General features: G+C 43.3%; 1 protein-coding gene across 1 annotated transcript in view; it reads left to right on the top strand.

Annotated features, from left to right (window-relative positions):
- The window catches only part of LRP1 (LDL receptor related protein 1), a 777705-nt gene that overhangs the window by 468502 nt on the left and 281478 nt on the right, over positions 1-27725 (top strand). The window contains exons 36-41 of the mRNA XM_033939435.1: positions 665-799; positions 2891-3020; positions 10865-10991; positions 14302-14453; positions 15192-15316; positions 18224-18595. Of these exons, the coding sequence (XP_033795326.1) occupies positions 665-799; positions 2891-3020; positions 10865-10991; positions 14302-14453; positions 15192-15316; positions 18224-18595 (1041 nt within the window). The remainder of the gene's footprint in view (positions 1-664; positions 800-2890; positions 3021-10864; positions 10992-14301; positions 14454-15191; positions 15317-18223; positions 18596-27725) is intronic.

Raw genomic sequence — 27725 nt, 5'->3', positions numbered from 1 at the left:
CAGTGGCTTCCCCCATGTCTTTCTCAATAACAGACTATGGACTTTTCCTCCAGGAACATGTCCAAACCTTTCTTAAAATCAGCTACGCTATCTGCTCTTACCACAATCTCTGGCAGTTCCATAGCTTAACAATTCTCAGAGTGGAAAAAAAAAATTTCCTCCTATTGGTTTTAAAAGTATTTCCCTGTAACTTCATCGAGTGTCCCCTAGTCTTTGTCATTTTTGACGGAGTGAAAAATCGATCCACTTGTACCCATTCTACTCCACTCAGGATTTTCAGACTCCTAGAGGGATAGATGCCGGATTGGGATTTTGACATCTTTTATCATCTGAGTCCCTGTCTCATAGGCATGGGGTAGAAGAAGAGAAAGTTATCAGATTGCGGGTTGGAGGGGACTCCATTGCAAAAGTTGGCTCAGTGCACCACAGTCCCTTGAGCCATCCCTGTAGCTAGTATCCTCAGAAGAGAGAGAGAATGGGCAAAAATGGAGAAATTTTGGAGGCTGTATTTGATAGTAACGGGAAATACAAGGGGGGGAGCCTTAAAAAAAAAAAAAGTTAAAATGTGAAGGGGGGAGTTGAATAATGTCTGCACCTTAAATCTGGTAGGTGTGGCTTTACCTTCCCAATGTTTTGCTTAGCATCTGAAACGCTCTCTTCTCAGATAATGACACTATTTACTGGGTGGACATGGGGCTGAGCACCATTAGCAGAGCCAAGCGTGACCAGACGTGGCGAGAGGATGTCGTTACCAATGGCATTGGCAGAGTTGAAGGAATTGCTGTTGATTGGATAGCAGGTGAGAGTTAGTGTCTGTTCACTTCTTGAATCTGTCATGAAAAGCTGCTGGTGTATTCTGGCGGTGATACTTGCCTTTAAGTATTTATTAATTGGTTAGTTTTATATCCCTTCCTCCCCAACGAGCTCAGAATGGTTAACAAGGCTGACATACATAAAGCATAGACAAACAAATTATGAATTTACATTTGAACAGTAATGTTAGATATACAGAATCAAGTTTACATACAATTTGGTCTTTAAGCTAGTATACGGTCATTTCCATCTTCAGTTAACAACCTGAGTGGATCTAGTGAAGGAAGCGACTGGATTTATGGGAAGAGGTAAGTTTTTATTGCTTTCCTGAAGTTCAGAAGCCCATTTGAGGGATTTGATGTGAGGAGGCAATTCATTCCAGTAACTTGGTAGGAAGTGGGAGTAGGAACGGTGTCTGGTGCTCCAGAGTTGGAGGCCTCAACCAGGAAGTATTTGCAGGCATGTTTGAATAAACAATAAGCAACCTGAGATCGCCAGAAGCGGAGCAAGAGTTTACCTTCTGCTCTGCAGTGCTTTGTCATTGCCCAGCAGCAAAGTATATTAACAAACAGGAAAAAAAAAAGAATAAATTAATAAGAAAATTGGACATGCTTGAAAAAAGGCAACCAATTCTATTCTGAGGGACATTTTAAGAAAAATATTGGTGGAATTGCTGCTTGTTCTTACAACCTACATTCCACTTTTCAGAGGGCAACAAGTCAGCATCGTGTCATGGAGGGTGAGCGGTTCAGCTGCCCAGAGTGCAAATGAGGAGGGGTGCAAAAATGACTTCAAGTTTCAAGTTTATTAAAATTTGATTTATCGCTTTACATAAAATTCTAAGCAATTTACAGCTGTCTCTTCTCATGCCAGAGAGCAGGTCATACTGGGTTCAACTATAGTAACATAGTAAATAACGGTACATAAAGACCCGAGTGGTCCATCCAGTCTGCCTAACTATAGATGCTTCATAAATTAATTTAGTTTAAATGGTTCTTTTTCTTAGATATTTCTGGGCCAGAAACCCAGAGCCCTGCTTGGTAGTGTGCTTAGGTTCCATCTACTGGAGTCTCCATCAAAGCTCACTCCAGTCCATCTTAACCATCCCAGCCATCGAAACCTTCCCCAGCCCATCCTCAACTGAATGTCCATATATAGGACACAGACCTTGCAAGCCTGCCCAGTACTGGCCTTAGTTCCTTCAATGTATACCCATTATTTTCTGATTACAGATCCTCTGTGTTCATCCCACGCTTGTTTGAACTCTTGTCATCGTTTTCTTCTCCATCACCTCCCTCAGGATGGCATTCCGCACATCAACCATCCTCTCCGTAAAGAAGAATTTCCTAACATTACTCTTGAATCTACCACCCCTCAACCTCAAATCATGCCCTCTGGTTTTACCATTTTCCTTTCTCTGGAAATTCTGTACAACTCTGCAGGGAATGAACCAAACATAATGAATTCAGAGCACCCATTTGAAGTTATCAGTTGAGGACAGGGGTTCTCAAATCAGTCCTCGGAATACATTCAGTCAAGTATTCAGAATATCTGCAATAAATGTGCTCGAGAGAGATTTACATGCAAGGTCTCTACCTCATGCATATTCATTGTGAATGTCCTTGAAACCTGACTGGCTCAGTGTATCCCGTGGACTGGATTGAGAATCCTTGTTTTAGGGTATTGGCAGTGGAATGGGCCACTGGGGCCATGAACTGACCAATATTTTGCTCCACACAGCAACAGAAGCTAGAGAACTTAGGTCTGGGGTTGGAGATTGGTTTGTTTGGTCCCTCTCAACTAAAACAAGGTGGTTCTTGCCCCTGGTATAGGGGAAGATGGGGCCGGCATGCCATGATTCAGAACTGGACTGAAGCAGCGCTGTGATGCATACATGCTGTTTTATTTGCTTTTCTTTCCATTTTTTTCTTGCCAGGGGTTGGAAGGGTAGCCTCTTCTGAGGCTAGTATGTGTGCTTATATAATGTCATCCCTCTTAATAGAGGCCACATATATGTAGGTATATTGGGTCAGGAGGAAAAAAATAACTTGCAGTGTCTCCCAATGCTGTATTATAGGAAACATTTACTGGACAGATCAGGGATTTGATGTGATCGAAGTGGCACGGCTGAATGGCTCCTTCCGTTACGTGGTGATTTCACAGGGACTGGACAAACCTCGTGCCATCGCTGTGCATCCAGAAAAAGGGTGAGTTTTATAGCTAAATATTGGATTTGACCTTTGCCCTGTGTCCTGAACTTAACTTTCCTTCTCTGACTGTTCTCTTTTTTTTTTTTTTTTGGAACGGCTTGGGATAAAGAGAACATTTTTGTTAGGGCAGATAGAGGTTTTGTGCCAAGGGCAGTTTTGGAGGGCGGTGATAGAAGTACATTACCTTACATTGCCTATACACTAATGCTAGGAGCCTAAGGGCCAAAATGGGAAAGCTGGAAGTCATAGCCAGCAAGAAGGACCTAGACATAATTGGAGTCACAGAAACGTGGTGGACTGATGACAATAAATGGGATGTGGCCATATCAGGGTACAAACTCTACAGGAGAGACAGGACACACAAAAAGGGTGGAGGAATAGCGCTATATATAAAAGACTCCATACCCTCAACCAGGATGGAAACAACAGTAAGGGTGGATGGCTTGGAATCACTATGGGTTAAGCTACCGGGAGGAACTGGAGCAGACATAAAATTGGGTCTGTACTGTCGCCCACCTGGACAACCAGAAGAAATCGACCAGGACCTGGAGGCTGAACTGAGGCAGGTATGCAAAAGCGGAAGTGTGGTGGTGATGGGGGACTTCAACTACCCTGGGATAGACTGGAATATCGGGCACTCAAACTGCACGAGGGAGACCAAATTCCTGGAGGTCACGAGGGACTGTTTCATGGAACAGCTGGTCACGGAACCAACACGGGGAGATGCCACTCTTGACCTAATCTTCAACGGACTAGAGGGACCCGCAAAGGAGGTGGCGGTACTAGCCCCACTAGGAAACAGCAATCACAACACGATCCAGTGCAGGCTAGAAATTGGATTATCAAAGGTGAAAAGAACCACAACGACGGCACTCAACTTCAAAAAAGGGAATTATGATGCCATGAGGAAAATGGTGGGAAAGAAACTCAACGGCAACACAAGGAAGATGGAGTCCGTAGAAAAAGCCTGGACCCTACTCAAGGGCACTGTGCACGAAGCACAGAACCTGTGCGTCCCCAAGTTCAGGAAAGGGTGCAAAAAAATAGAACAAAAAACCCAGTGTGGATAACAAATGCAGTGAAAGAGGCGATAAGTGACAAGAAAGCATCGTTCAAAAAATGGAGAAAGGACCAAACAAAGGACAACCAAAAGGAGCACAAAGAACACCAAAGGGAGTGTCACCGAGTGGTTAGGAAAGCAAAAAGAGAATATGAAGAGAGGCTGGCGGGGGAAGCAACAAACTTCAAATCATTCTTCAGGTACATTAAGGGGAAACAACCAGCAAGGGAGGAAGTGGGACCCTTGGATGATGGAGACAGAAAGGGAGTGGTAAAAGAGGAAAAAGAGATAGCTGACAAGTTAAATGAGTTCTTCACGTCAGTCTTCACGAGGGAAGACACAACCAACATTCCGGAACCTGAAGAGATCGTAAATGGAGATCAGGATGATAAGCTGGTCCAACTAGAGGTAAGCCAAGAGAATGTCCTCAGGCAGATAGACAGGCTAAAGAGCGACAAATCGCCAGGTCCGGACGGCATTCACCCAAGGGTACTCAAGGAACTAAGGAACGAAATAGCAGAGCCACTTCGACAAATATGCAACCTATCGTTAAAAACTGGAGAGATCCCGGAGGACTGGAAAATAGCAAATGTCACGCCCATCTTCAAGAAAGGTTCAAGGGGTTACCCAGGAAACTACAGGCCGGTGAGCTTGACCTCGGTCCCGGGAAAGATGATGGAAGCGCTGATTAAGGACAGCATCTGTGAACACATCGAAAACAATGGACAGCTAAAGTCGAGTCAACATAGCTTCTGCAAGGGTAGGTCATGCCTCACAAACTTATTGTACTTCTTTGAGGGGGTAAACAGCCAGGTGGATAAAGGGGAATCCATAGACATCATTTACCTTGACTTCCAAAAAGCCTTCGACAAGGTACCACACGAAAGACTGCTTAAGAAGCTATGGAACCACGGGGTGCAAGGGGAGGTCCACCGATGGATCAAAAACTGGCTGGCAGACAGGAAACAGAGGGTTGGAGTAAAGGGCCATTACTCAGACTGGCAATGGATCACGAGCGGAGTTCTACAGGGGTCGGTGCTGGGACCGCTCCTGTTCAATATATTCATTAACGATTTGGAGGCGGGAACAAAATGTGAGGTCATTAAATTTGCGGATGACACCAAACTATACAGCAGGGTTAAAACCACGGCAGACTGCGAAGATCTCCAAAAGGATCTGACGACACTGGAAGAGTGGGCCAAAAAGTGGCAAATGAGCTTCAACATAGGGAAATGCAAGGTCATGCATGTTGGGAAAAAGAACCCGATGTTCACTTACAAAATGGGGGGATCACTGCTAGGGGTAAGTAACCTTGAAAGAGACCTGGGAGTGATGGTAGACACAACATTGAAGGCGTCGGCACAGTGCGCCACAGCCTCAAGGAAAGCAAACAAAATGTTGGGTATCATTAAAAAGGGTATCACGACCAGGACGAAGGAAGTCATCCTGCCACTGTATCGTGCAATGGTGCACCCACATCTGGAATACTGTGTCCAGTACTAGTCGCCGTACCTCAAGAAGGACATGGCAGTACTTGAGGGAGTCCAGAGAAGAGCAACTAAGCTGATAAAGGGTATGGAAAATCTCTCATATACTGACAGACTAAAAAAGTTGGGGCTGTTCTCCCTGGAGAAGCGGAGACTTAGAGGAGACATGATAGAAACCTTCAAGATCCTGAAGGGCAAAGAAAAAGTAGACAGGGACAGATTTTTCAAATTATGGGGAACCACAAGTACAAGGGGGCACTCGGAGAAATTGAAAGGGGACAGGTTTAGAACAAATGCTAGGAAGTTATTTTTCACCCAGAGGGTGGTGGATACATGGATCGCGCTTCCGGAGGCTGTGGTAGGCAGGAGCACGTTACAGGGCTTCAAAGAAGGTTTGGATAGGTTCCTAGAGGATAAAGGGATTGAGGGGTACAGATAGGAGTAGAAGTAGGTTATAGGGATAGGAGTAGAGGTAGGTTATAGAAATAGTCAGGGACCACTGATCAGGCAATAGGCCTGATGGGCCGCCACGGGAGTGGACCGCTGGGCGAGATGGACCTCTGGTCTGCCTCAGCGGAGGCAACTTCTTATGTTCTTATGTTCTTAAGGGTGAAGAATCAGGTGGTTTCGGGCAATAGCAGTGCAAATTTATTAGTGATGTGCATTCATTTGAAATGACTTGGGGCATGTTAGTAGCATTTCCTGTCATTTTAAGTTGCCAGGAAACAACAACAAAAACCCTGCTGTCAATAGCTGCTCTATTTACAAAAGCATGCACTCTCTTCTGATAGTGCGTGTGTATCCAAACCATTAAGCATGTCTGCATTATCAGGAAAGAGTATGTGCTTTTCATGAATAATAAATGCCTTGATTGATATTGCTCCATGACAACCAAACGACATTCATTCCACCTTAGGTGAATCTCTTCATAAAGGTGGTCAATCAATCTGAATGAATAAAAGTATAACACAAAATAATGAACTGTCTCCGCATTCCATCCCCCCCCAACCCGAAAAACATAAACTTTCCCTGGTAAATGACATGGAAAATGGCAGATAAAATTTGGGGCTCCTTTTACTAAGGTGCGCTAGCATTTTTAGCGCATGCAGGAAATTACCGTGCGCTATACTTCTAGAACTAAGGGCCGCCGCACGAGCAGACTGCTGTGCATGATGGACCTCTGGTCTGACCCAGCAGAGGCACTTCTTATGTTCTTATGGCTCTTTTTACTAAGCTGCGTTAGGGCGGAATAGCGCACGCTTCATTGCCATGCACACTAGACCTTAACACCAGCATTGAGCTGCCGTTAGTTCTAGAAGCGTAGCGTGTGGTAATTTCCTGCATGCGCTAAAAACGCTAGCGCACCTTAGTAAAAGGAGCCCTAATGCCACCTCAATGCTGGCGTTAAGGTCTAGAGCGCGGCAATGTAGCATGCGCTATTCCGGTCTAGAGCGCGGCAATGTAGCATGCGCTATTCTGCGTGTTAAAGCACTAACGCGGCTTAGTAAAAGGAGCCCTTAATGTGGACAAATACAAAGTGATGCACATTGGGAAGAATAACCTGAATTACAGTTACCGGATGCTAGACTCCACTTTGGGGATTAGCGCCCAAGAATAGGATTTGGGTATCGTTGTAGACAATACGATGAAACCTTCCGCCCAATGTGTGGCAGTGGCCAAAAAAGCAAACAGCATGCTGGGAATTTTTTAAAGGGATGGTTAACAAAACTAAGAATATCATAATGCCCTCATATCGCTCCATGGTGCGACCTCATCTGGAGTATTGCGTTCAATTCTGGTCTTCTTATCTCAAGAAAGATATAGTGGCACTAGAAAAGGTTCAAAGAAGAGCGACCGAGATTATAAAGGGGATGGAATTCCCTTCATATGAGGAAAGACTAAAATGGTTAGGGTTCTTCAGCTTGGAAAAGAGACGGCTGAGGGGAGATATTATTGAAGTCTTCAAAATCCTAAGTGGAGTAGAACGGGTACAAGTGGATCGATATTTCATTCCGTCAAAAATGACAAAGACTAGGGGACACTCAATGAAGCTCGCGTAAATAGATGGTCGAGGAGCTATTCCATCCCAATGCAGAGCTGATTTTAAAGTGAGGCAGCATAGAAAGATTATTTTGCCCTCTACATTGGGGAAAAAAGGGTTAATTTTCTCACCCTGGATACCCCCAAAAAGAGACCCTCTCCTCTGCCTTGGGGGAAAAAAACACCTGCTGGTATCTAATACAGTAGTACCCCTTCCAACATGACAGACACTCTCCCTTTTTCCTTAACTTAACAAAACAAACAAACAAAAAAAGCGATGGTGTCTAGAGAATGTCACGGGGAAGAAATTTGTAGAGATATCTGGTGTGGAGAGGTAGATCTGGGAGTCATCAGCATAGAGGTGATATTAAAAACCATGGCAGGAGATCAGTGCATCAAGGGAATGGGTATAGATGGAGAAAAGGAGAGGCCCCAAGACAGAGCCTTGAGGTACATCAATTGATAGTGGGATAGCAGTGGAGGAGGATTCACCATTACATAAACTGAAAATGTGATGGGAGAGGTAGGAAGAAAGCCAGGAAAGAACAGAACCCTGGAATCCCAGTGAGGACAGCATATCAACAGTGTCGAAAGCAGCAGATAGATCGAGAAAGATATAAGGATAGAGTAGAGGCCTTTGGATCTGGTGAGGAACAGGTCATTGGAGACTTTTTAGGGCAGTTCCCGTTTTATGCAGTGGGCAAAAGCCTGACTGAAGTGGGTCAAGAATAGCTTGAGATGAAAGAAAGTCCAGGCAATGGCGGTGAACAGCACGTTCAAGTAGCTTGGATAAGAAGGGACGAAGGGAGATGGGGCAATAGTTGGAGGGACATATGGGGTCTAACTACAGTATGTTTGAAGACATCGGGAACTGCTTTGGCAGAGCCAAAATCTTGGGTCTTAGGGCTCATATTGTGAGACTTCAGTTGTGTAACAGGCTGAGGTGGAGTGCTGGAGTGCTTTATCGGTGCATGACTGCTTGGAGGGAGAAATTAAAGATTGATTGGAGGCAGCAGGGCTAGAGGTAAGAGTTTTGTGTGTGCTATGTTCACCAATTTCCAGACTTCAAAAATAGTTTAATATCCCATGAGAAGGGGGAAGAAATAAGGAGCTTTTTCTGAACCCTCCACCATATCATACGGTATAAATGACAGCTCATCTCCTCTTTTGCTTAAACTGCCATTACAATTTGGAATAATCTACCTGTTTACATTAGGATGGATATCAATTACTTAAGGATTCATAAAAATGTGAAAATGTTGTAATATTCATGTTATGATGATATTTTAATTATTGACGGTTTTTGTATTTTCCTGTAGATTTTATGGCCTCTTTGAATGTAAATCGCCTTGAACCTTTTTGGTATAGTGCGATTAATAAATTGAGGATTAGACTAGATATCATACTATACCATACAATTTCTTCTACCCTGCAAAATTTCGACAAGGATTCATTGTGGCTTACAATAAGATTCATATCTCTTTCTGAGCAGTTACAATACGATTCTTAGGTTATAAAAGAATATAACAGAGTAGAAGACTTCTGTTCTTGAGGGTTACAAGAAGAGGAGATATGTTTTGTAGCATTTTCCTGAAATGGTAATAAGAAGAGGTCCACGGCACCACTAAACTCCTTGTACATCTGGGAAATCTCCAATCTACCGTTGAATCGTTTTGGATATTTCTTTTCACTGCGCCCATCCATTTCTTTTCTGCAAGCTTACACCTCCCCTCCACAGTATACCCCGACATCCTCCCTGCAGCCCTCGGACGCTTCTCCTTTACTGCCCCCCCCCCTCATTGTACTGCCAGTGTAAGCAGAACCCTTCAAAGACCATGCCACCCTCACCCCTCCCCTTGGGCTGTTACACAGGCCCTTTCCATTCTCTACAACCCCAAACACAACATACATAAATCCCTACTCCCATACCTTAGATGTTTCACCCACAGCAGTCATCTAATATAATAAAATGCTAGGTCGCGCATGCGCACTCAAAAGTCGTGTTCCCTGATCCGTCGCGGAAACACGAGTGCGCATGCGCGCCAGACAAGCTTCCCTGCTCTCCACCTCACAATACGGAAGTTTCTTTACACGCTGACGATGTCTCCACAAGCCTGCTCCCAGCCAGCCGACAATCGCCTCCACAAGCCGGGACTGGGGTACAAAGAGCTCCTCCCCCCCCGGGACGAACCGAAAAACTGACCCCGCCGCCCAGGACCCGAGTCCTTTGCCACCCCACCCTTCCCTTCCCGCGGACCCGACTACCAACCTTGCGATTCCAGCGTGTGCAGCAGTCTTCACACGCTGCTTCGGGCCCTTCTACTGCCCTGATTTGCTCTGCCGCGTGTCTGATGATGTCATCAGGGACGTGCCAGAGTAAATCAGGGCAGTAGAAGGGCCCGAAGCAGCGTGTGAAGACTGCTGCACACGCTGGAATCGCAAGGTTGGTAGTCGGGTCCACGGGAAGGGAAAGGGGTAGAGGAAACGCTAATGCTGCTGCACAGGGCACCCATTAATGTAACGGGCTTGCTTTCGACAGGGGGTAGGGAGTCAGAAGGGGGCCACGGAGAGACAGTCAGGCATGGAACAACAGATAAATATAGATAAGCAGGGGGCCAGGGAGAAAGTCAGAGAGACATACAGAAAGAAAGACAGGGGGCCAGGGAGAGAGACAGACATGAAGAAAGACAAACAGACAGGGGGCCAGAGAGACAACAGATAAATACAGGTAGGCAGGAGGGCCAGGGAGAAAGACAGAGAGACATACAGAAAGAAAGACAGGGGGCCAGGGAGACAGATAGAATAAACACAGACAGACAGCAGAGAAAGAGAGAAAGAAACCTCCCCCTCCCCAGACAAACACTAGCCAAGGATAGAGAGAGAGAAAGAATGACAGACAGGGGGCCAGAGAGAAAGACAGACAGACATCTATTCTAGCACCCATTAATTTAACAGGCTTAAAGACTAGTTCCCATATAATCTTCCTGCCTTGCATGCAAAACTCCCAGACTCCCAAACACTATTCCAGATACATCTCAATCTCCAAACATCTTCCCTCATCCTTCTCCATTTACTGATGGAGCTCTGAAAGGACCAGCCCCTGGCCTCAAATAACTTGGAAAATATGGTGGTGTAAAAGCCCATCTTAATTTTTCTGCCTGGAGCACCTTCCGTTCCAGTTACTCCAATATTCAAACCTCATAACCATTCTTCTGTGTTTTTCAAGTCCTCTCTTCTTTTTCTTATGTTATTAGGTACCTGTTCTGGACAGAATGGGGTCAGTACCCTCGCATTGAGCGGTCTCGATTAGATGGGACAGAGAGAGCAGTTCTGGTGAATGCCAGCATAAGCTGGCCAAATGGGATCTCAATTGATTACGAGGTGGGTGCGTTTCCTTCAAACAGGTAAGGCGGTATGCTTAAGTGCAAACCTCTGCTAACATCTCTCAAGCTCTGATAAGCTTCATCAATGCACGTAGAGCAATGTGGTTTTTAGTTTTACATTCCTGTTTTAGTGATGCGCAAAGGTCAGTTTCATTCTAAGGACCAGATTATATTTGATAGCATTAATAGACTGTGCAGCAACATGTTGCTAATGATAATTTTGAATGAATTGCACCACATCACTACGGAAAGCCACATCAACATCCTAACCTCAAGCAATATCAGCGTTGGCGAGTTGAAGTTTTGCTGCCTTAAATGTATATTACAGAAGTAAAGCAGCTCGCTCACTGGAAGGTTCTTGAATAAATTGGGGAGGGGGTTATCAGTGTGGGCAGTGGCGTAGCGAGGGTAGGAGGTGGATGGGATGGTGGGGCCCCCCCTCTCCCCTCCCCCCGTGCCCTCCTCTCTCCTTCCCTGCGCCCTCCCTTCCACCTGTACCTCTTTAAATCATCACCAGTGCGAGCATCTTCTCCAGCCTGCTTCTCATGCTTGCATTGACTTTCCCTCTGACATCACTTCTGGTCCCGCAACCAGGAAGAGATTTCAGAAGTGAAGAAGCCGCTGCTAGCCCCTCCAATGTACTAGAATGACCTCACACCAACAACCCAATTGTTGTATATAATATATGATTAATAGTAATAAGTAAAAGACAGCTTCTATAAAAATAGTATCCAAATAGGATATAGTATCAGCAAGTTAGGCTAACGGAGGAGCTTACACAGAGTACCGGTATGTCATGTGTTGCCCAATCTGTTCAAAAGCATAAGTCATCAGGTATGCTACTTTTATACCCTAGTTTAGTGGCCTAGGATTAAGAGTGCTACCTGGTTACTAATTACATACTTAATTTCTATTGGATTATCACACTTGTCATTTTTATTGATTGGATGGTATACATACTGGCCATTGAGTCATAATAAAGCATGGTGTCACTTAGGGCTCCTTTTACTAAGGTGCGCTAGCATTTTTAGCACACGCACAAGATTATTGCATGCTAGCTGAAAAATTACCGCCTGCTTAAAAGGAGGCGGTAGCGGCTAGCGCGCGGAGCAATTTAGCGCACGCTATTCTGCGCATTAAGGCCCTAACGCACCTTTGTAAAAGGAGCCCTTAGTGTCAAATATGACTTCTCTATTTTCCCTGACAATGCATTCCTAATACTAAAGTCAATGATCCCTGAGGGTGGGCATCCTCACTTCCCCCTCCTAATTTTGCTTGTAGATTGCCAACAGCTTTATTTACAGACTAGTTTTTTTAGCCCGTTACATTAACGGATGCTAAAATAGATGTGTAGACTTAGGCATTTCTTTCTCTCTTTCTGTATGTGTGTCTTTTTTTCTTTCTCCCTGCCCCCCTTTCTTCCTGTCTTTTCTTTCTGTCTCTCCCCCCCTGTCCAGCAGTAGTCCTTCTCCCTTCCTTTTACCTTCCCTCTGTCCAGCAGAACCCTTTCCCTGCTCCCCCTGTCCATCAGTAGCCCTTCTCCCTTCTTTTTACCTACCAATATTCCCATTTCCCCTTTTATCTTTCCTATTTCCACCTTTTTCACCCCATCCAGCATCATTAGAGTACCTGTTGCATTGTTGGTGTTCCAGTGTCTCCTCTGCCTTGGGTCTGGGCCGACTATTGTGGGCCAGGATTGCCAGGGGTGCCCTAAGGGACAGGCAGGGGCAAGGGTCAGCAGAGATGGGGAAGTTCTGGGTGGCAGCGTGAGTTCACTCTGGTGCGGGGACTCTGCCGTGTCGCGGGGAGCTGGTGTCTGTACTTCTAGCCACTTCCTCTAGAGTCCCTACTGCAGCACGCAAGTGTCGCATCGCGTGGCGGTGACGTCCAGGCCTTGCACTGCCACGTCTCTCCTGAGCCGCGACGAAGAGGGCAGGGGGTGCTAGCGGCTGGCAGCCGCTGCTCCGCGCTGCCTTTCACCTCAAGCTGCCGCGGCCTCCTGCCTTGCCGCGGCAGCGTCTAAAGACACTTCGGCCGGTAGGGCCATATTGTGAGGTGGAGAGCAGGGAAGCTTGTCTGGCGCGCATGCGCACTCGTGCCGCCGCAACAGATCAGGGAACACGCGGCGCTAGTGCACATGCGCGTTTAGCGTTTTATTATATATGATGATGTCATTTTGACCATGTCATCTTGACCTGACATTGTGACTTTGTTGTGGCCCAAGCATTTCTTGGAATGTCCCAGAATAGAACATCCACCATTTGTCACAGTCAGCAGATGTTTGCCAGCTTCTAGGGCAAAGACAAAGTCCTCTTGAAAAGTATTATTTGTGCTGACAGGAGCAGCACTATGCCCCTCCTGAGGGTCTCCTAAGGGTCTTTTTTCCTCTCAGAGGAGAGACAGGCTGGTGCGAGCAGCAGGCTGGATAAGTTGCTCATGCCAGTGAAGATTTAAAGAGGTACGGTGGGAGCGAGAGTGCAAGCTTGGTGTGGGGGCTAGAGAGATGCCAGTGCCCTCACCAATATGGTGCCTGGGGTGGTCCTCCTCCCCCCCTTTACTAAGCCACCGATTATGGGCTCTCATTGTATAAAATGGCACGACTTGTGGCACAATAACCCATCTTAATGAGAGCCCAAGTTGATAACTTCCTCCCCTTATGGTTGAACTCTGATTCCAATGTGTTTTGGAGGTCTGCAGTGCTGTTTTATGTAATCTGGATAAATGTAACACTAGAAGGAAGGAAAGTGAGAGCAGACTTCTTTCACCTCAGAAAACAGCACAGTGCTGCCACTTTCAGTGATGCTTGAGACCAAGCAAAGGGAATTTAGGTCGTACGTTTGCTTTCTTCAAAGTGTATTGACTTTATTTTGAGTGGCCCTTCTCTACCTAGGCTTGAGACACTGGAACTATAAATTAGAAGCTTAACATCTGCGGCCTCTAAATGGTAGCTATAAAGTATCCCCCACTGACAGAATGGATTATGTGTTAGTATCAGCAGCTATACTTTTGATAATGCATTCTCTTCGAGTTTGCCATTTTCCCACCATTTCATGAGCGCAATAAAGCTTTCCCATGGTGATGGTGTGCACTGTAATGCTTACATCCTATGTGAGGTGGAGGCCGCTGTCTGCACTTCAGGCTTCACAGCCCACTGAGGATGTGCCATTATAGCTTGTACTACACTTAGTCATGTCTTATTACTCTCTTCACTGGATATTCTGTCGGGCAGCTGTAAAAGTTATTTGTAGGTGCTAGTTAACAGTCCAAGATTACTGTTTCTTTTGCTGTGTTTCTGTATTTCATCTCAGATAGGGAAGCTGTACTGGTGCGATGCTCGAACAGATAAGATTGAGAGGATTGACCTGGAAAGTGGAGAGAACAGGGAGGTGGTGCTCTCCAGCAACAACATGGATATGTTTTCTGTTTCTGTCTTTGAGGATTATATTTACTGGAGTGACAGGTAAACTGCCTTTCCTTCACAGTCAATGGAAAATGCAGTTCATTAAAACTTTTTTGTTGTTGTTGTTGTTAATATTGCCTTTTTGGCACTCACTGATGCTTTCCTGTAGGTCTCCCTAAAGGCCAAGTATGATCACTTTAAATCTAAGTGATGACTGAAGAGGGCAAGAGGCCCAGTAGGGTGCGGTAACATTTTCTGACAGTTGAATATAGATGTATTTGCAGCTGTGGTTGCTATTACAAGTTCCTCTTGAATATTAGTTTCAATTCAGCTAGTAAGGAACCAGTAATTAAGATGACTCAACCTAGCTTTTTCAATTGCCTTCATTCTCTGTTCTCCCTTTCCCCACTTTCAATTCTGGTCTAGAATGCAGGAGAAAGGTGAGCCTAGCCTACTGGCCTTACCTAGCGATCAGAACTGCCATGCTAGAGACCTGAGTTTGGCTGCTAGCTTGGCAGTCTACCTTTTGGGTTTGATTTAGGTAGCCAGAGGAGGGAATGAATGGAAGAACAGGGAAAGTAGAAGGCAGCTGAACTAGTTAATCTAAAGATCTGAGAGTTTATGAAAAAATCTTCTGAAAATTCCTGAAGAATACATACAGCAGTTGGATGGGAAAATTAAGGAGAAAAGGCATTCAGGAGAGGCTAAATTGTGAACATATGTTTCGCAATGTCAAGGTAGTAGGCCGAACCTTTAGAGACCTGTCTCACCGCTATGTCCTGCTTTCTTCCATTACAGGACCCATGCTAATGGCTCCATTAAGAGAGGCAGTAAGGATAATGCTACAGATTCTCTGTCCCTCAGAGCAGGGATTGGTGTCCAGTTAAAGGACATCAAAGTGTTTAACCGAGACAGACAGAAGGGTATGTCCTGAAGCAATTGCATTTCATCATATAAAAATGCTATGTATATGTTTCTGAAATGTGGATTTGTGGGTTTTCTGTCTCTGATGGAATAAAGCAATGTGTTTGCTATGTTACACCACAGAGACAAAGGTCAAAAGAATACATTTTGGGTGAAGGCTTTCCATTGGACTGACTCATGCAGCTAGTTTTTTGAGCTGAAGAAGGGAGCCTACCCTAGAAAGCTAGTCAGAAATGCATTCGTTCAGTGAAAAGGCATCGCCTACAGCTTACATTTTGTTCTTTCACTGGATTACAGAGAACAACTTGAGGGGAGAGGCATAGGGATCAATCTTGAAAGCAGCTCATAGAGCGGGGCTCTGAGCCCAGTCCTCAGGACACACCCTGTCTGGTTTTCAAGATATCCACAATGAATTTGCATGGAAAGATTTACATACAGTGGAGGTAGTGCATGCAATTTTATCTCATCCATATTCATCTTGAAAACCAGACTGGTTTGGCGTGTCCTTGCCTGGGGACTGGATTGAGAATCCCTCTCAGAAGTATAAAAATAAATGTCCCTAAAGAGGGTAATTGTATAGGATGCTTATGTCAAAGGTGGGAAAATATGTCTAATTTATAATACAACCCAAAGAAATACAATAACACAGAATATCCTCTAAAAGCATTTATATATTTGTAGACCATCATACAGAAAAGTTTTTGAAGATAAGTCACCTAATTCCTCCAGATTTAGAGTAGTTTATAATCATAGGTCCCCCTCAAAACTTTTAACAAATATATTATTTTTCCATCCATGATTGTATATTCAAACCTTCAGTGTTCAGAATCACATTAATCAATAATAATAATAATATATTTGTTAGCTTTGAGGGGGATCTATAATTACAATCTACTCTAAATCTGAAAGATTGAGGTGTCCGGTCTTCAAAATGATTTTTCAGTATGATGAGAAGTTTGTTTGAAGATTATTTTATAAAGGCAGAATAAACATCTATATCCAGGCCCCCAGATCCAGCCCTAATAGTGCACAAATGTATAGCTACTCTGAAGAAGATGTAAATAAATTCATGACCTCTCCATGTATGTTCACATTTTATAACATATCTACATATAATGTACCCTGTCTCTATTGCACTCAAAATATATCCTGGGAACCCCTCTGCCTAGCCATGCAGAGTACAGTACATATACACTCATATTCAGCTGTGCATTTTTAAAGAGCCATCTCCTTTAAGAACATAAGAATAGCCTCACTGGGTCAGACCAATGCTCCATCAAGCCCAGTAGCCCGTTCCCACAGTGGCCAATCCAGGTCACCAGTACCTGGCCAAAACCCAAGGTATAGCAATATTCCATGCTACCGATACAGGGCAAGCAGTGGCTTCCCCCTTGTCTTTCTCAATAACAGACTATGGATTTTTCCTCCAGGAACTTGTCCAAACCTTTCTTAAAACCAGCTACGCTATCTGCTCTTACCACATCCTCTGACAATGTATTCCAGAGCTTAACTATTCTCTGAGTGAAAAAATTTCCTTCAATTGGTTTTAAAAGTATTTCCCTGTATCTTCATCGAGTGCCCCCTAGTCTTTGTAATTTTTGATGGAGTGAAAAACCGATCCACTTGTACCTTTTCTACTTCACTCAGGATTTTGTAAACTTCAATCATATCTCCCCTCAGCCGCCTCTTTTCCAAGCTGAAGAGCCCTAAAATTTGTGGTCTTTCCTCATACGAAAGGCATTCAATCTCCTTTATTATCTTGGTCGCTCTTTGAACCTTTTCTAGCACCACTATCTTTCTTGAGATAAGGAGACCAGAATTGAACGCAATACTCCAGATGAGGTTGCACCATGGAGCGATACATGGGCATTATAACATTCTTAGTCTTGTTAACCATCCCTTTTTTAATAATTCCCAGCATCCTGTTTGCTTTTTTGGCCGCTGCCGCACAATGGGCGGAAGGTTTCATCGCATTGTTTACGATGACACCCAGATCCTTTTCTTGGGCGCTAATCTCCAAGGTGGACTCTAGCATCACTTTGCATTTGTCCACATTAAATTTCATCTGCCATTTAGACACCCAGTCTTCCAATTTCCTAATGTCTGCCTGCAATTTTTCACAATCCGCATGCATTTTAACAACTTTGAACGTTTAGTGTCATCTGCAGATTTAATCACCTCTCAAGGCGGCTCACAATATAAACATACATAATAAAAACCCATAAAATACATATAAAACAAACAAGGTAAGCGACCAGCGCTTTCATAAAATACAAATTTCTTAATGCCCATATTTCATCTTGCAAAATAATGCAAATTCTTAGGAACATGTGTGTTCATATAGAGTGTTTGGAAATATCTTTATCTACAAAGAGAGAAATTGTGACCGTCTCTGGGAAAAGGTGACTAAAGTATTTGAAGTCGATCCAAAATGTTGAGAATGGCTGATTTTTATAGATATGTTTGAACTTCTTTTTTTATTTTATCACAGAAAAAGATGGGGTTTGTATTGTTATAGTACAAATAGTTTGTTCTAATAGAATTAATTAAAACCTCATCTTTTGTTTCTGAAGACTTCAGTCAGCTTTTTCCCAGAATTCTCTAGTGCTCTCTATAGAATTCCATGGTTGTATGCTACTGTATTTGTACATATTCATAGCCTAGAAACCAGGATGACTGGGTCATCACCCTGGTGAGAATGATGGTGCCATTTTCATTCCACTATAATATTTTTGAGCTTGTCTAATTTGTGACCCCATTGCATCCCACTTGCTCTCAGTTCTAATAAAGTTGATATAATTTTTTTTTTTAAATTATCCCCTCTTCATGTGGGTTTTTCACTTTAATCCAAGTTTTACATTGACACTGTATTTATCACAGTCGATTCTTGTCTTGTTTTTGAACAGGGACTAATGTCTGTGCCCAGAGCAATGGGGGGTGCCAGCAGCTGTGCTTGTACCGTGGTAATGGACAGAGGACTTGTGCCTGTGCCCATGGCATGCTCTCGGAGGACAGCGTGAGCTGTCGCGATTATGATGGCTACTTACTGTACTCGGAACGGACAATACTCAAGAGCATCCACCTATCGGATGAAAACAACTTGAATGCCCCGATAAAGCCATTTGAAGACGCAGAGCACATGAAGAATGTGATCGCCTTGGCGTTTGACTACCGCTACAATAACCGGGGCAGCAACAGGATTTTCTTCAGTGACATCCACTTCGGCAACATCCAGCAAATCCTTGATGATGGCTCGGGCAGGGTCACGATCGTGGAAAGTAAGTACCAGTGGGACCCGTACAAAACATGTAGGATCCACTCCCCCTTCCCCAGCTAAACTCTGAAAGGACAAGCTGCAGGATTCACCAGGCAAAATAGTGGAGTTTATGGGCTATGAGGGGGGTTCAAGGATTTGTCATGGCAGACTGAAGCTTTTTAGTGCTTGTAACACAGGGCACGAAAGCGAGAAGGAGGTAATCCAGCTTGTCATCTCAGAAACACAGAAACCTGCTGCTCATCTGCGCCAGCTTGCTAAAAACTTGGTGGGAGAGTGGGGAGCCGTCCTACTGAATATAACCAGCTTGAACCTTATTATGTTCCAGTTGTTTTCAGTAATGTTAAAAAGTGCTACAAAATCCATGCATAGGCAGTTTTCACTTCCTCCCTTGTTTAAGAGACAGCATTGCGCTGCTGGATCAGGACTGGGCAACCACAGTCCTTGAGGGCTACAGCACAGTTAGGTTTTCATGATTTTCCCAATGAATATACATGAGTTCTGTTTGCATACAGTGGAAGCAATACAAATAAATTAATCTCATGCATATTCATTGTGGAAATCTTCCAAGTTTATTCATTATTTACATACCGCCTATCAATGAAGGTTGTCTAAGTGGTTTTACATTCAGGTACTCAAGCATTTTTCCTTATCTGTCCCGATGGGCTTACATTCTACCTAGCGTACCTGGGGCATTGGAGGATTAAGTGACTTGCTCAGGGTCACAAAGAGCAGTGCTGGGCTTGAATTCACAACCTCAGGGCCACTCCTTATATCATGATAACTTGACTGTGCTATGTGCTTCCTTACCTTGTTTCCATGAGGACAGGAGATTATTAAATGGTTGTATGTGTCTATGTGTACTCCCCACCCCACCCCCTTTCAATTTTTAAGGAGCTAGACCAAGCTGAACCAAATTTTGTGTGGAGGTAGACTCTTGAGGACCATCTGATTTTTATACCTTTCAAAAGTTCATGAGAGAGATAAAGTTGAAAATTTCCTCAGAAAAAAAACAACAACAACGCACAAAGCAAACTGAACTCATATCTCAAGAACCAATGGACCAGTTCTAATGAACCCTGATCTTTGGACATAGATTATAAGGAGCTAAATGCAAGAATATAGTAATCGGTCCTTAGCTACCGAAGAGCTGGTATTCAGCAGGAGTTAAACCAGACAAGAGCCATTTCTGCCTAATTAATTCTCACTGACTTCATCCCAACATAGAGTGACATCTTAACTGGATAGTGCAGTTGAATTTCATGTCTGACTGTGCAGCACCATCTGGTTAATGTTGGGTCAGTCTGGGAGCGGACCATAGGCAAGGCCAGACAGCAGCTTAGTGAGGGAAGGAGGCACCTGGAGCAGTGGCACCCAGCATCACTGCATAATGCACTCCCCCCCTACTCTTTTCCATCACATCCTGTATACTTCTTCAAGTCTTCTCTGGCAGCAAGCAGCATCTCCTACCTGCTGCTCTTGCTGACCTCGGCTCTTTCTCTGATGTCACTTCCTGGTCCTGAAACCAGAAAGTGACATCAGAAGGAGGGCTGAGGCCGGTGGGAGCAGCAGGTAAGAGATACTGCTCGCTGACAAAGAAGATTTGGTAGGTGGGTGTAGAGAAGAGGAGGTGCCGGCACCCCTGCCATTATGGCACCTGGAGCAGTCTGCTCTCCCTCATTATACCATTGAGGCCAGAAGCGATCTGGATATTACCATTATTCAGTGATGCCACCCATATAACTATCTGGGACCTTATACAGGGAAGTCCTCACTTGCCCGGATAGTTTGTCTGGTACTGGCTCTGAATATTGGTAGTACCTGGAGAACTACCGGCAGCCACACAAGACCCAGATATTCTGTGCCAGTAGCCAGATATGGCTACTGGCACAGAAGTCTAAATCAGCCTGTGGCAGCTGGCATTCAAAAACATACTGTCTGCTGCTGGTTGAATATTGCTTGGAGAATGTTTCTTAAGACAGTGCGATGATGCTTCGTCCCATATGTTTATACAAAATGCTTTGGTTTTGCCAAGCTAACTCCTGCGTAAATCTACTCCCCTAAAGGGGATGCCCGATTTTCATGTTCTCCAAAGTTCACATAAAATTAGAGGCACATAGGAGACAAATTTGTATATTTCCCCATCAGAGATGAATGAGAGGCACTATTGGTATATTTCAAGGATCCCTGGGCCAGTTATCATTAAATTTTCTATCTGGTGGTTGGTTCTACTGGTGTTTTATTGAGCTGATTGGAATGTCATTAGCTTCTTATTTAAAAATTGCTTATGTGACTGTGTCATGGTTTCAGCTACTATTATTTCTCTCACATATTCTCCTTTATCTTTCCTTGCATTTTAGTTTGTAATTTAATGCTAGCCTAACCCTGATCCATGCTGACCTTGTGTTGTGGAAGTCTCGCATAAATTGATACCCTGAAAATGGAATAGACTTATGTAGAATGGTTGAATCTGCAGAGTTGTATTCTCAAATATATTTTGAAATGGGTTACAAGCCAAACACTTCAAATATGTCCTGATTGATTGGTTCTCGTACCTGTTGGCAGTATAGCAAATAAATTGGAACAGAGGTTATCTAGAAAGGCACTCTTTCTGCTGGTATTAGATGGGATACAGGTGGCTTTGAATCCTGCCTTTCTTACGTTCTCACAGGCTACAGAAGATTCCAGTATCCACTGGGAATTTTCAGATTTTTCATAAACTCTCGGATCTTTAGATCAACTAGTCCAGCTGCCTTCTATTTTCCCTTCTCTTCCATTCATTCCCTCCTCTGGCTACCTGAAGCAAACCCAAAAGGTAGATTGCCAAGCTAGCAGCCAAGCTCTGGCAGGAGGCACTAGGATCAGTTCTGCTTTTGTAGTAGTTTTGTGAGCTGAGGTTTCCAGTATGGGCTCTCCAATCCTTGCTAGCCACAGGAGGTGCGCAGTCGCATCATTTTCCTTTAGAGGCTCTAGAAATCTTTTCTGGTTGAATCATTGGATGTCCACAAGAGGAATCTCTATATCTTTGGTGATATCATTGGCTTCTGAACTATACTTCCAAGACCCATTCTGTTTGTATAGACCAGCATCGTGTTAGCAGAAAATACAAAAATATTCTGGAATCAACAATGCCTGTAATAATGCACTTAGAGGGCAATCCTGAAAAGTTTGCCGAAATTTTGGTAGCAAACCAAAAAGCAGATCAATCAAATAGAAAGAAGTCTGATTTATTGAATCAATGGCCCAACGTAGCCATGTTTCACCCAAAGGCTGTGTCAGGAGTAACAACTGCAAGGAAATACCATCAAACAAACCCCTGCTAGTCCTGATTGAACCATGTCAACCAAAAGTGTGGAATTTTCAAGTGTGGAACTCTGAGCTGTTATGAAGTTCCTATTTCTGTAGAAGAAAACTCCAGAAGAAATCCATGAATGTATGATGCAGACATTGAGTGACAAATGTCCATCATACTCTATAGTAAAAAAAAGTAGTGTGCAAATTTTCAGCGTGTAAATTTCGAGACCGAAGATGCAGCAAAGTCTGAAACAGTGCCAACTCCTGAAATTGTTGACCATGTCCATGGCCTGATTTTGACAGATTGGCAAATATTGGCTGAAACAATTGCTTAGATACTACAAATATCTAGGGAACATGTTGGTGTATAATCAATGAGCAGCTGGATATGCAGAAGCTGTCAACCATGTGGATGCCCAAATGTTTGAATGCTGATGAGAAATGACATTGAGTGAACACTTCCAAGTTGATTTTGCAGAATTTTCAGCGAGCTGGTGCCAACTTTTTGGAACAAGTAATTACTGTTGATGAAACATGATTACACCACTATGATCTTGGGATAAAACAACAGTCCATGCAATGGCGGCACTCAGGTTCTACAAGGCCAAGGAAATTCAAAACCTAAAAGTCAGCAGAAAAGGTCATGGCCACAGTGTTTTGGGATCAGGAAGGTGTTGTAATTTAATTTACTTAGATGCAGAGTTTATATACCAATAATCATCACACTGGCTTTGAAACGGTTTGCAAGAAAACAAATAAAAACTAAACTTGTATAATAGCCAAAAATCTAATCAGGTACTTTAAGTAATTTCCCTCTCTGTCCCAATGGGCTCACGGTCTAACTGCGGTACCTATGAAAAGGAATGAACAAACAATTATCATCATTCATAACAGACATAGATGAAGGAAGGAAGAGGGAACAATAATACAATCATTCAATGAAAAAAAATACAGGAGAATAAAGGCTTTTCTCGCAATAAGGATCCAAGATGGCCGCTGACTAGTTTAGCTGAGTGTCACGCGTAGGTGAGCTCGCTATACATCAGACTTTTATCGGCAAACTTTACCTTTGAGAACGGAGATGCCAAAAAGGAGAGGAAAGAGTTCATCTGGGGCTTTGCGGAACTCTGGAACAGCTGGTTTGGTCAACATAGAGGAGCTTGTCAGGCTCATGCAGGGTGCCCTTCAGCCGTGGGGGATTCTCCCGCTAGAGACGCCCCAGATGGCCGGGACGGAGGTGATCTCTCAGGGACTGGAAACCATGCCGAATCCCGACATGAGGGCACCGCCCACACGTCCTCAGGTTACTAGCTCCCCGCGGACAGGGGAGCCCTCAGAAGAGAGAACCTGCTCTGCTCTGGAGGCCGGTGAAAACGCTGATGGGAGCTTGGAGCCAGACTCTCTACATTTACAGGAGAGTCTAGATATGGAGACTGAGGAGTCGATAACAGCAGGGGGACAGGCGAATCCAGGAGAGTGACCAACAAGGAGAACAATCAGCTGGAAAGGAATTGGAACCTCTGGTTCATTTGCCTCAAGTGCATTAGATTCTATCTGGGACTTGGTAGCTAGTATACCTAATTTAATAAATCCTCAATTTCACCAATTAGTACAGATAGAAGTAAAGGTAGTTTATAGAAATGGTCAGGAACCACTTCACAGGTCATGGACCTGATGGGCCGCCGTGGGAGCGGACCGCTGGGAGCGATGGACCTCTGGTCTGACCCAGTGGAGGCAACTTCTTATGTTCTTATATTCAGAACTTAAAATTAGAAGTAACAGAATCAAAAAAGGAAATTGTTAACATTAATCAGGAGATATCAAAGACCAGACAGCTCCATGAGACATTTATCAAAGACAATACTAATCTTGAGTCTTTGGAAATTTATCTCGCAGTAATAATTTAAGATTGGTGAATTTTCCCAAGGTCACTATGATAACTCCTATTGAGATGTTGAAAAGATACATGTTGGAAATTGTGGAATTATCAGAGGAGGTGATGCTTCCATTTACACAAGTTTACTATCTTCCCAAAAACCAGCAGAAAAAACAACAGCAAGAAATTGTTCAGGAGATTTTGAATGTGTCCACTCTATTGGAATTATCCTATAGGGAAAGGGCGGTACCTTCAACTTTATTATTAACAGTAGCTTTGGCCCCAGACAAAAGCTGGTTTTGAGATTTTTCTTTAAAAACAAGCAGAAGCAATTCCTAGGCATGAAGATACAAATGTATCCAGATCTTGCCTGACATACCAAGAGACGTTGAAAATAATTTTTACTTTTAAAGTCAGGAGTGTTAGTCTTAGGGACGATGTTTTATTTGCATCATCCATGTAAATGTATTGTTTATTATTCTTCACAAAAATATGTTTTCTTTGAACCTTTCCAGTTGACGACTTTCCTGTCGTTATCACGACTGGAGAAAGAAAAAGATAAGAGCTAAGCCGTAGATAAAGATGAAAATTTATGGGCTATCCCTGAGTTCAGTTTAAATTTAATTGTAGTATTCTTCTTTACATATTTTCTATTAAATCTCGCTTTGTTACCTTGGATCCAAAAAAGGAGGACTTGAGTTGAAATTTAAGCATATTGTTATAATATATTGTTAAATGTTTGATTTGTATTGATGACAAGTTTTTGGCTTAAATTTTGCTTTCTGTACAAGTTTATACTTGATAATTAAATGTAAAATGATAAATAAAATAATAATAATTTTTAAAAAACATAACAGGAGATAAAAACTCCAAGAAGCAAAGTTACTGAACAGATAGGTATTTAACAAAGAGATAAGTTTTAAGTAGCTTTCTAAAGGTAAGGTAAATGAATTCTGTTCTTAAGGGTGCTGGAAGGCCATTCCCGGTTCTGGTAGCTGCAAGCATGGTATTGAATATTCAATTGTATTTCACTCAAGTTTCAAGTTTATTTAAAATTTTTTATACCGCTCAATCAGACTTCTGAGCGGTGTGCAATAAAAATACAGTTTTCAACAAAATTAAGGTTTGCATTTGACAATTAAAATCTACGTGATATACTCGGACAAAAAAACGGACGGGAACAAATGGAAAAAGGGGTAGGAACTACAATATTTTGAGAAAAGAGAACAATTAAGGAAAAAATGACAGGGGGACAATCAGTTGTAGAGTGTTATTAATCCTCAATGAGACTATCTTCCAAAGGACCAAACAGTTAGGGCTCCTTTTACAAAGGCGCACTAGCAGTTTAACGCGTGTAATAGCGTGCGCTAAACCACCGGACGTGCTAGCCGCTACCGCCTCCTCTTGAGCAGGCGGTAGTTTTTGGTCAGTGCGGGGGGTTAGCGCATGATGAAAAGTTGCGTGCGTTAACCCCGCTAGCGCACCTTTGGTTTTTTTTTAATCTTTATTCATTTCAAATCTTAAATCAAGTACAATAAATACATATTCCGGAACTTGCGGAACTTTGTAAAAGGAGCCCTTAATGTAACTTGCTGTGCCTATTAAAGGAGCCATTGAAAGAGAAAAGGAGAGGGAAGCTGTGGAAAGAGTTTCAAAGAGTTTGAAAGGGCAGCGATGTTGAGTGATTCAGAAGTGAATGCAGCAGGAGCAGTATTTCAGTGGCCAGGCATCAAGAGGGTGTCAGGTCAAAAGCGCGCCGGGATAAAGGGGCGCCCAGACAATTGAGCGCAGCGCGGAGGCGCACGCCGCTCTAAATTAATGTTTTTAGGCCTCCGACGGGGGGGGGGAACCCCCACTTTACTTAATAGACATCGCGCCACATTGTGGGGGGTGTGGGGGATTGTAACCCCCCACATTTTACTGAAAACTTCACTTTTTCCCTGTTTTTAGGGAAAAAGTTAAGTTTACAGTAAAATGTGGAGGGTTACAACCCCCCCAAACCCCCATAACGCCGGCGCGATGTCTATTAAGTAAAGTGTGGGGGGGTCCCCAACAAAACCCCCCCGTCGGAGCCCCTAAAAACAGTAATTTTGAGCGGCATGCGCCTCCGCGCTGCGCTCAATTGTCTGGGCGCGCCTTTGTCTTTCGCGTCATTGTCTATGAACCCATCAAGAGTGTTTTTGGGAACGGTTACAGAAACTTCAGACACGATGTGCCAAGTGGGTTGAGCGTAGGGGGTGAATATGTAGAATAACTTGTGAGTTTCATGGCTCCGTGTCATTCCCTTCTTGGTTGAGCTGAGAACTTTTCAGCAACCCCTCGTGTTCTAGGTCCTATGTGAGTAAGGTTGAGAGGATGACTGTATTTTTGAAATGCTGAGTTCATGATTTAATTTGTAATTATAAATGCATCATAAGGTACCATTCATTTTAAAATATTTTTCTTTTTTCTGTTGTCTGTTTATGGCTAGAATCTGGAGTTACACCTTATTTTTATGTGTTCTTTTATTTTTTGCGCTAAGCAAGGAGCCTGCCAGAGATTGTAGTAGGTGGTTGATTTGTACCATGTTAATAGCTATCCAGGAGACTGCTTGTATCATCCGATAGTGTCTATAGGAGACTCCAGGACTAGGTTCTGTTTATCTCATTTCCTTAAATAAACCTTTAGGCCATTAACAGTGTTTACACTGTACACTCATTTTCATGGTAAGAATTTAATGTTGATTGATTTTTTAAAAAAAATTAGTTTTATTTTTTGTTTACACTCGGGAGGTGTGATGCTGTTGTTCAGTTGAGGCTGATGCTATGGTTTATAATGCATCAGATGTGTTACTGGCGGCATCTCTTTGACTCTTCACAAACTGGAAATTGTATTATTCTCCAGTTTTGCTGTGATCACTCAGTATTCCGCAAAGTGTTCCATATTACCTTGACTAATCACCATCACAGTTAAAGGATCATTTGCAAACTTTCATTAGAGAAAACAGGTATGAGGTGCTTATAAATACAAGCTAGACTTGTCACATGATGGCAGATAAAGGTCAAATGGCCCATCAAGTCTGCCCATCTGCAGTGATCATTATCTCTTCCTCTCTAAGAGATCCCACGAGACTATTCCAGGCTTTCTTGAAAACAGACATAGTCTCTGTCTCCACCACCTCTATCGGGAGACTGTTCCACGCATCTACCACCCTTTCTGTAGAAAAGTATTTCCTTAGATTACTCCTCTTAACTTCATCCTATGCCCTCATTCCAGAGCTTCCTTTCAAATGAAAGAGACTCGACTCATGCACATTTACATTACGTAGGTATTTAAACATCTCAATCATATTTCCCCTCTCCTGCATTTCCTCCAAAGTTTACAGATGAGATAAACTAAACTAAATCTTAAGCTTATATATCGCATCTTCTCTATAAATATAGAGCTCGACACGGTTTACAAAAATTAAAAGGGAAGTACGGTGAGAATTGGTGGGAAGCGGAAATTTACATTTTTTTAAATAGCCAAGTTTTCAGGTGTTTTCAGTCTGTCCCCATACGCCTTATGACGAAGACCATGTGCCATTTTAGTAGCCTTCCTCTGGACCGACTCCATCCTTTTTATATCTTTTTGAAGGTATGGCCTCCAGAATTGTACATAATATTCTAAATGAGGTCTCACTAGAGTCTAATATAGAGGCATCAATACCTCCTTTTTCCTACTGGCCATACCTCTCCCTATGCACCCTAGCATCCTTCCAGCTTCAAACTGAACACTACCAATAATTATATCTAATATCTTTCTATATAAAGATCCAAGTATATTAAATATGGTGTATTTTATTGCCAAACTAGGATTTTATATTCCATAATACCACTAGACAGCCAGTAGACACTCCATGAATGCATGTACAATCACACACACCCATGTCATCATCATCTTTCACTAGAACATTATAACCCCGAACACCTGGTTAGCTTTGATA

This window comes from Geotrypetes seraphini, chromosome 3 (assembly GCF_902459505.1).
Source record: "Geotrypetes seraphini chromosome 3, aGeoSer1.1, whole genome shotgun sequence".
Taxonomy (NCBI): Eukaryota; Metazoa; Chordata; class Amphibia; order Gymnophiona; family Dermophiidae; genus Geotrypetes; species Geotrypetes seraphini.
The sequence above is the reverse complement of the archived record's forward strand: the minus strand, read 5'-3'. Positions and strand labels throughout refer to the sequence as shown.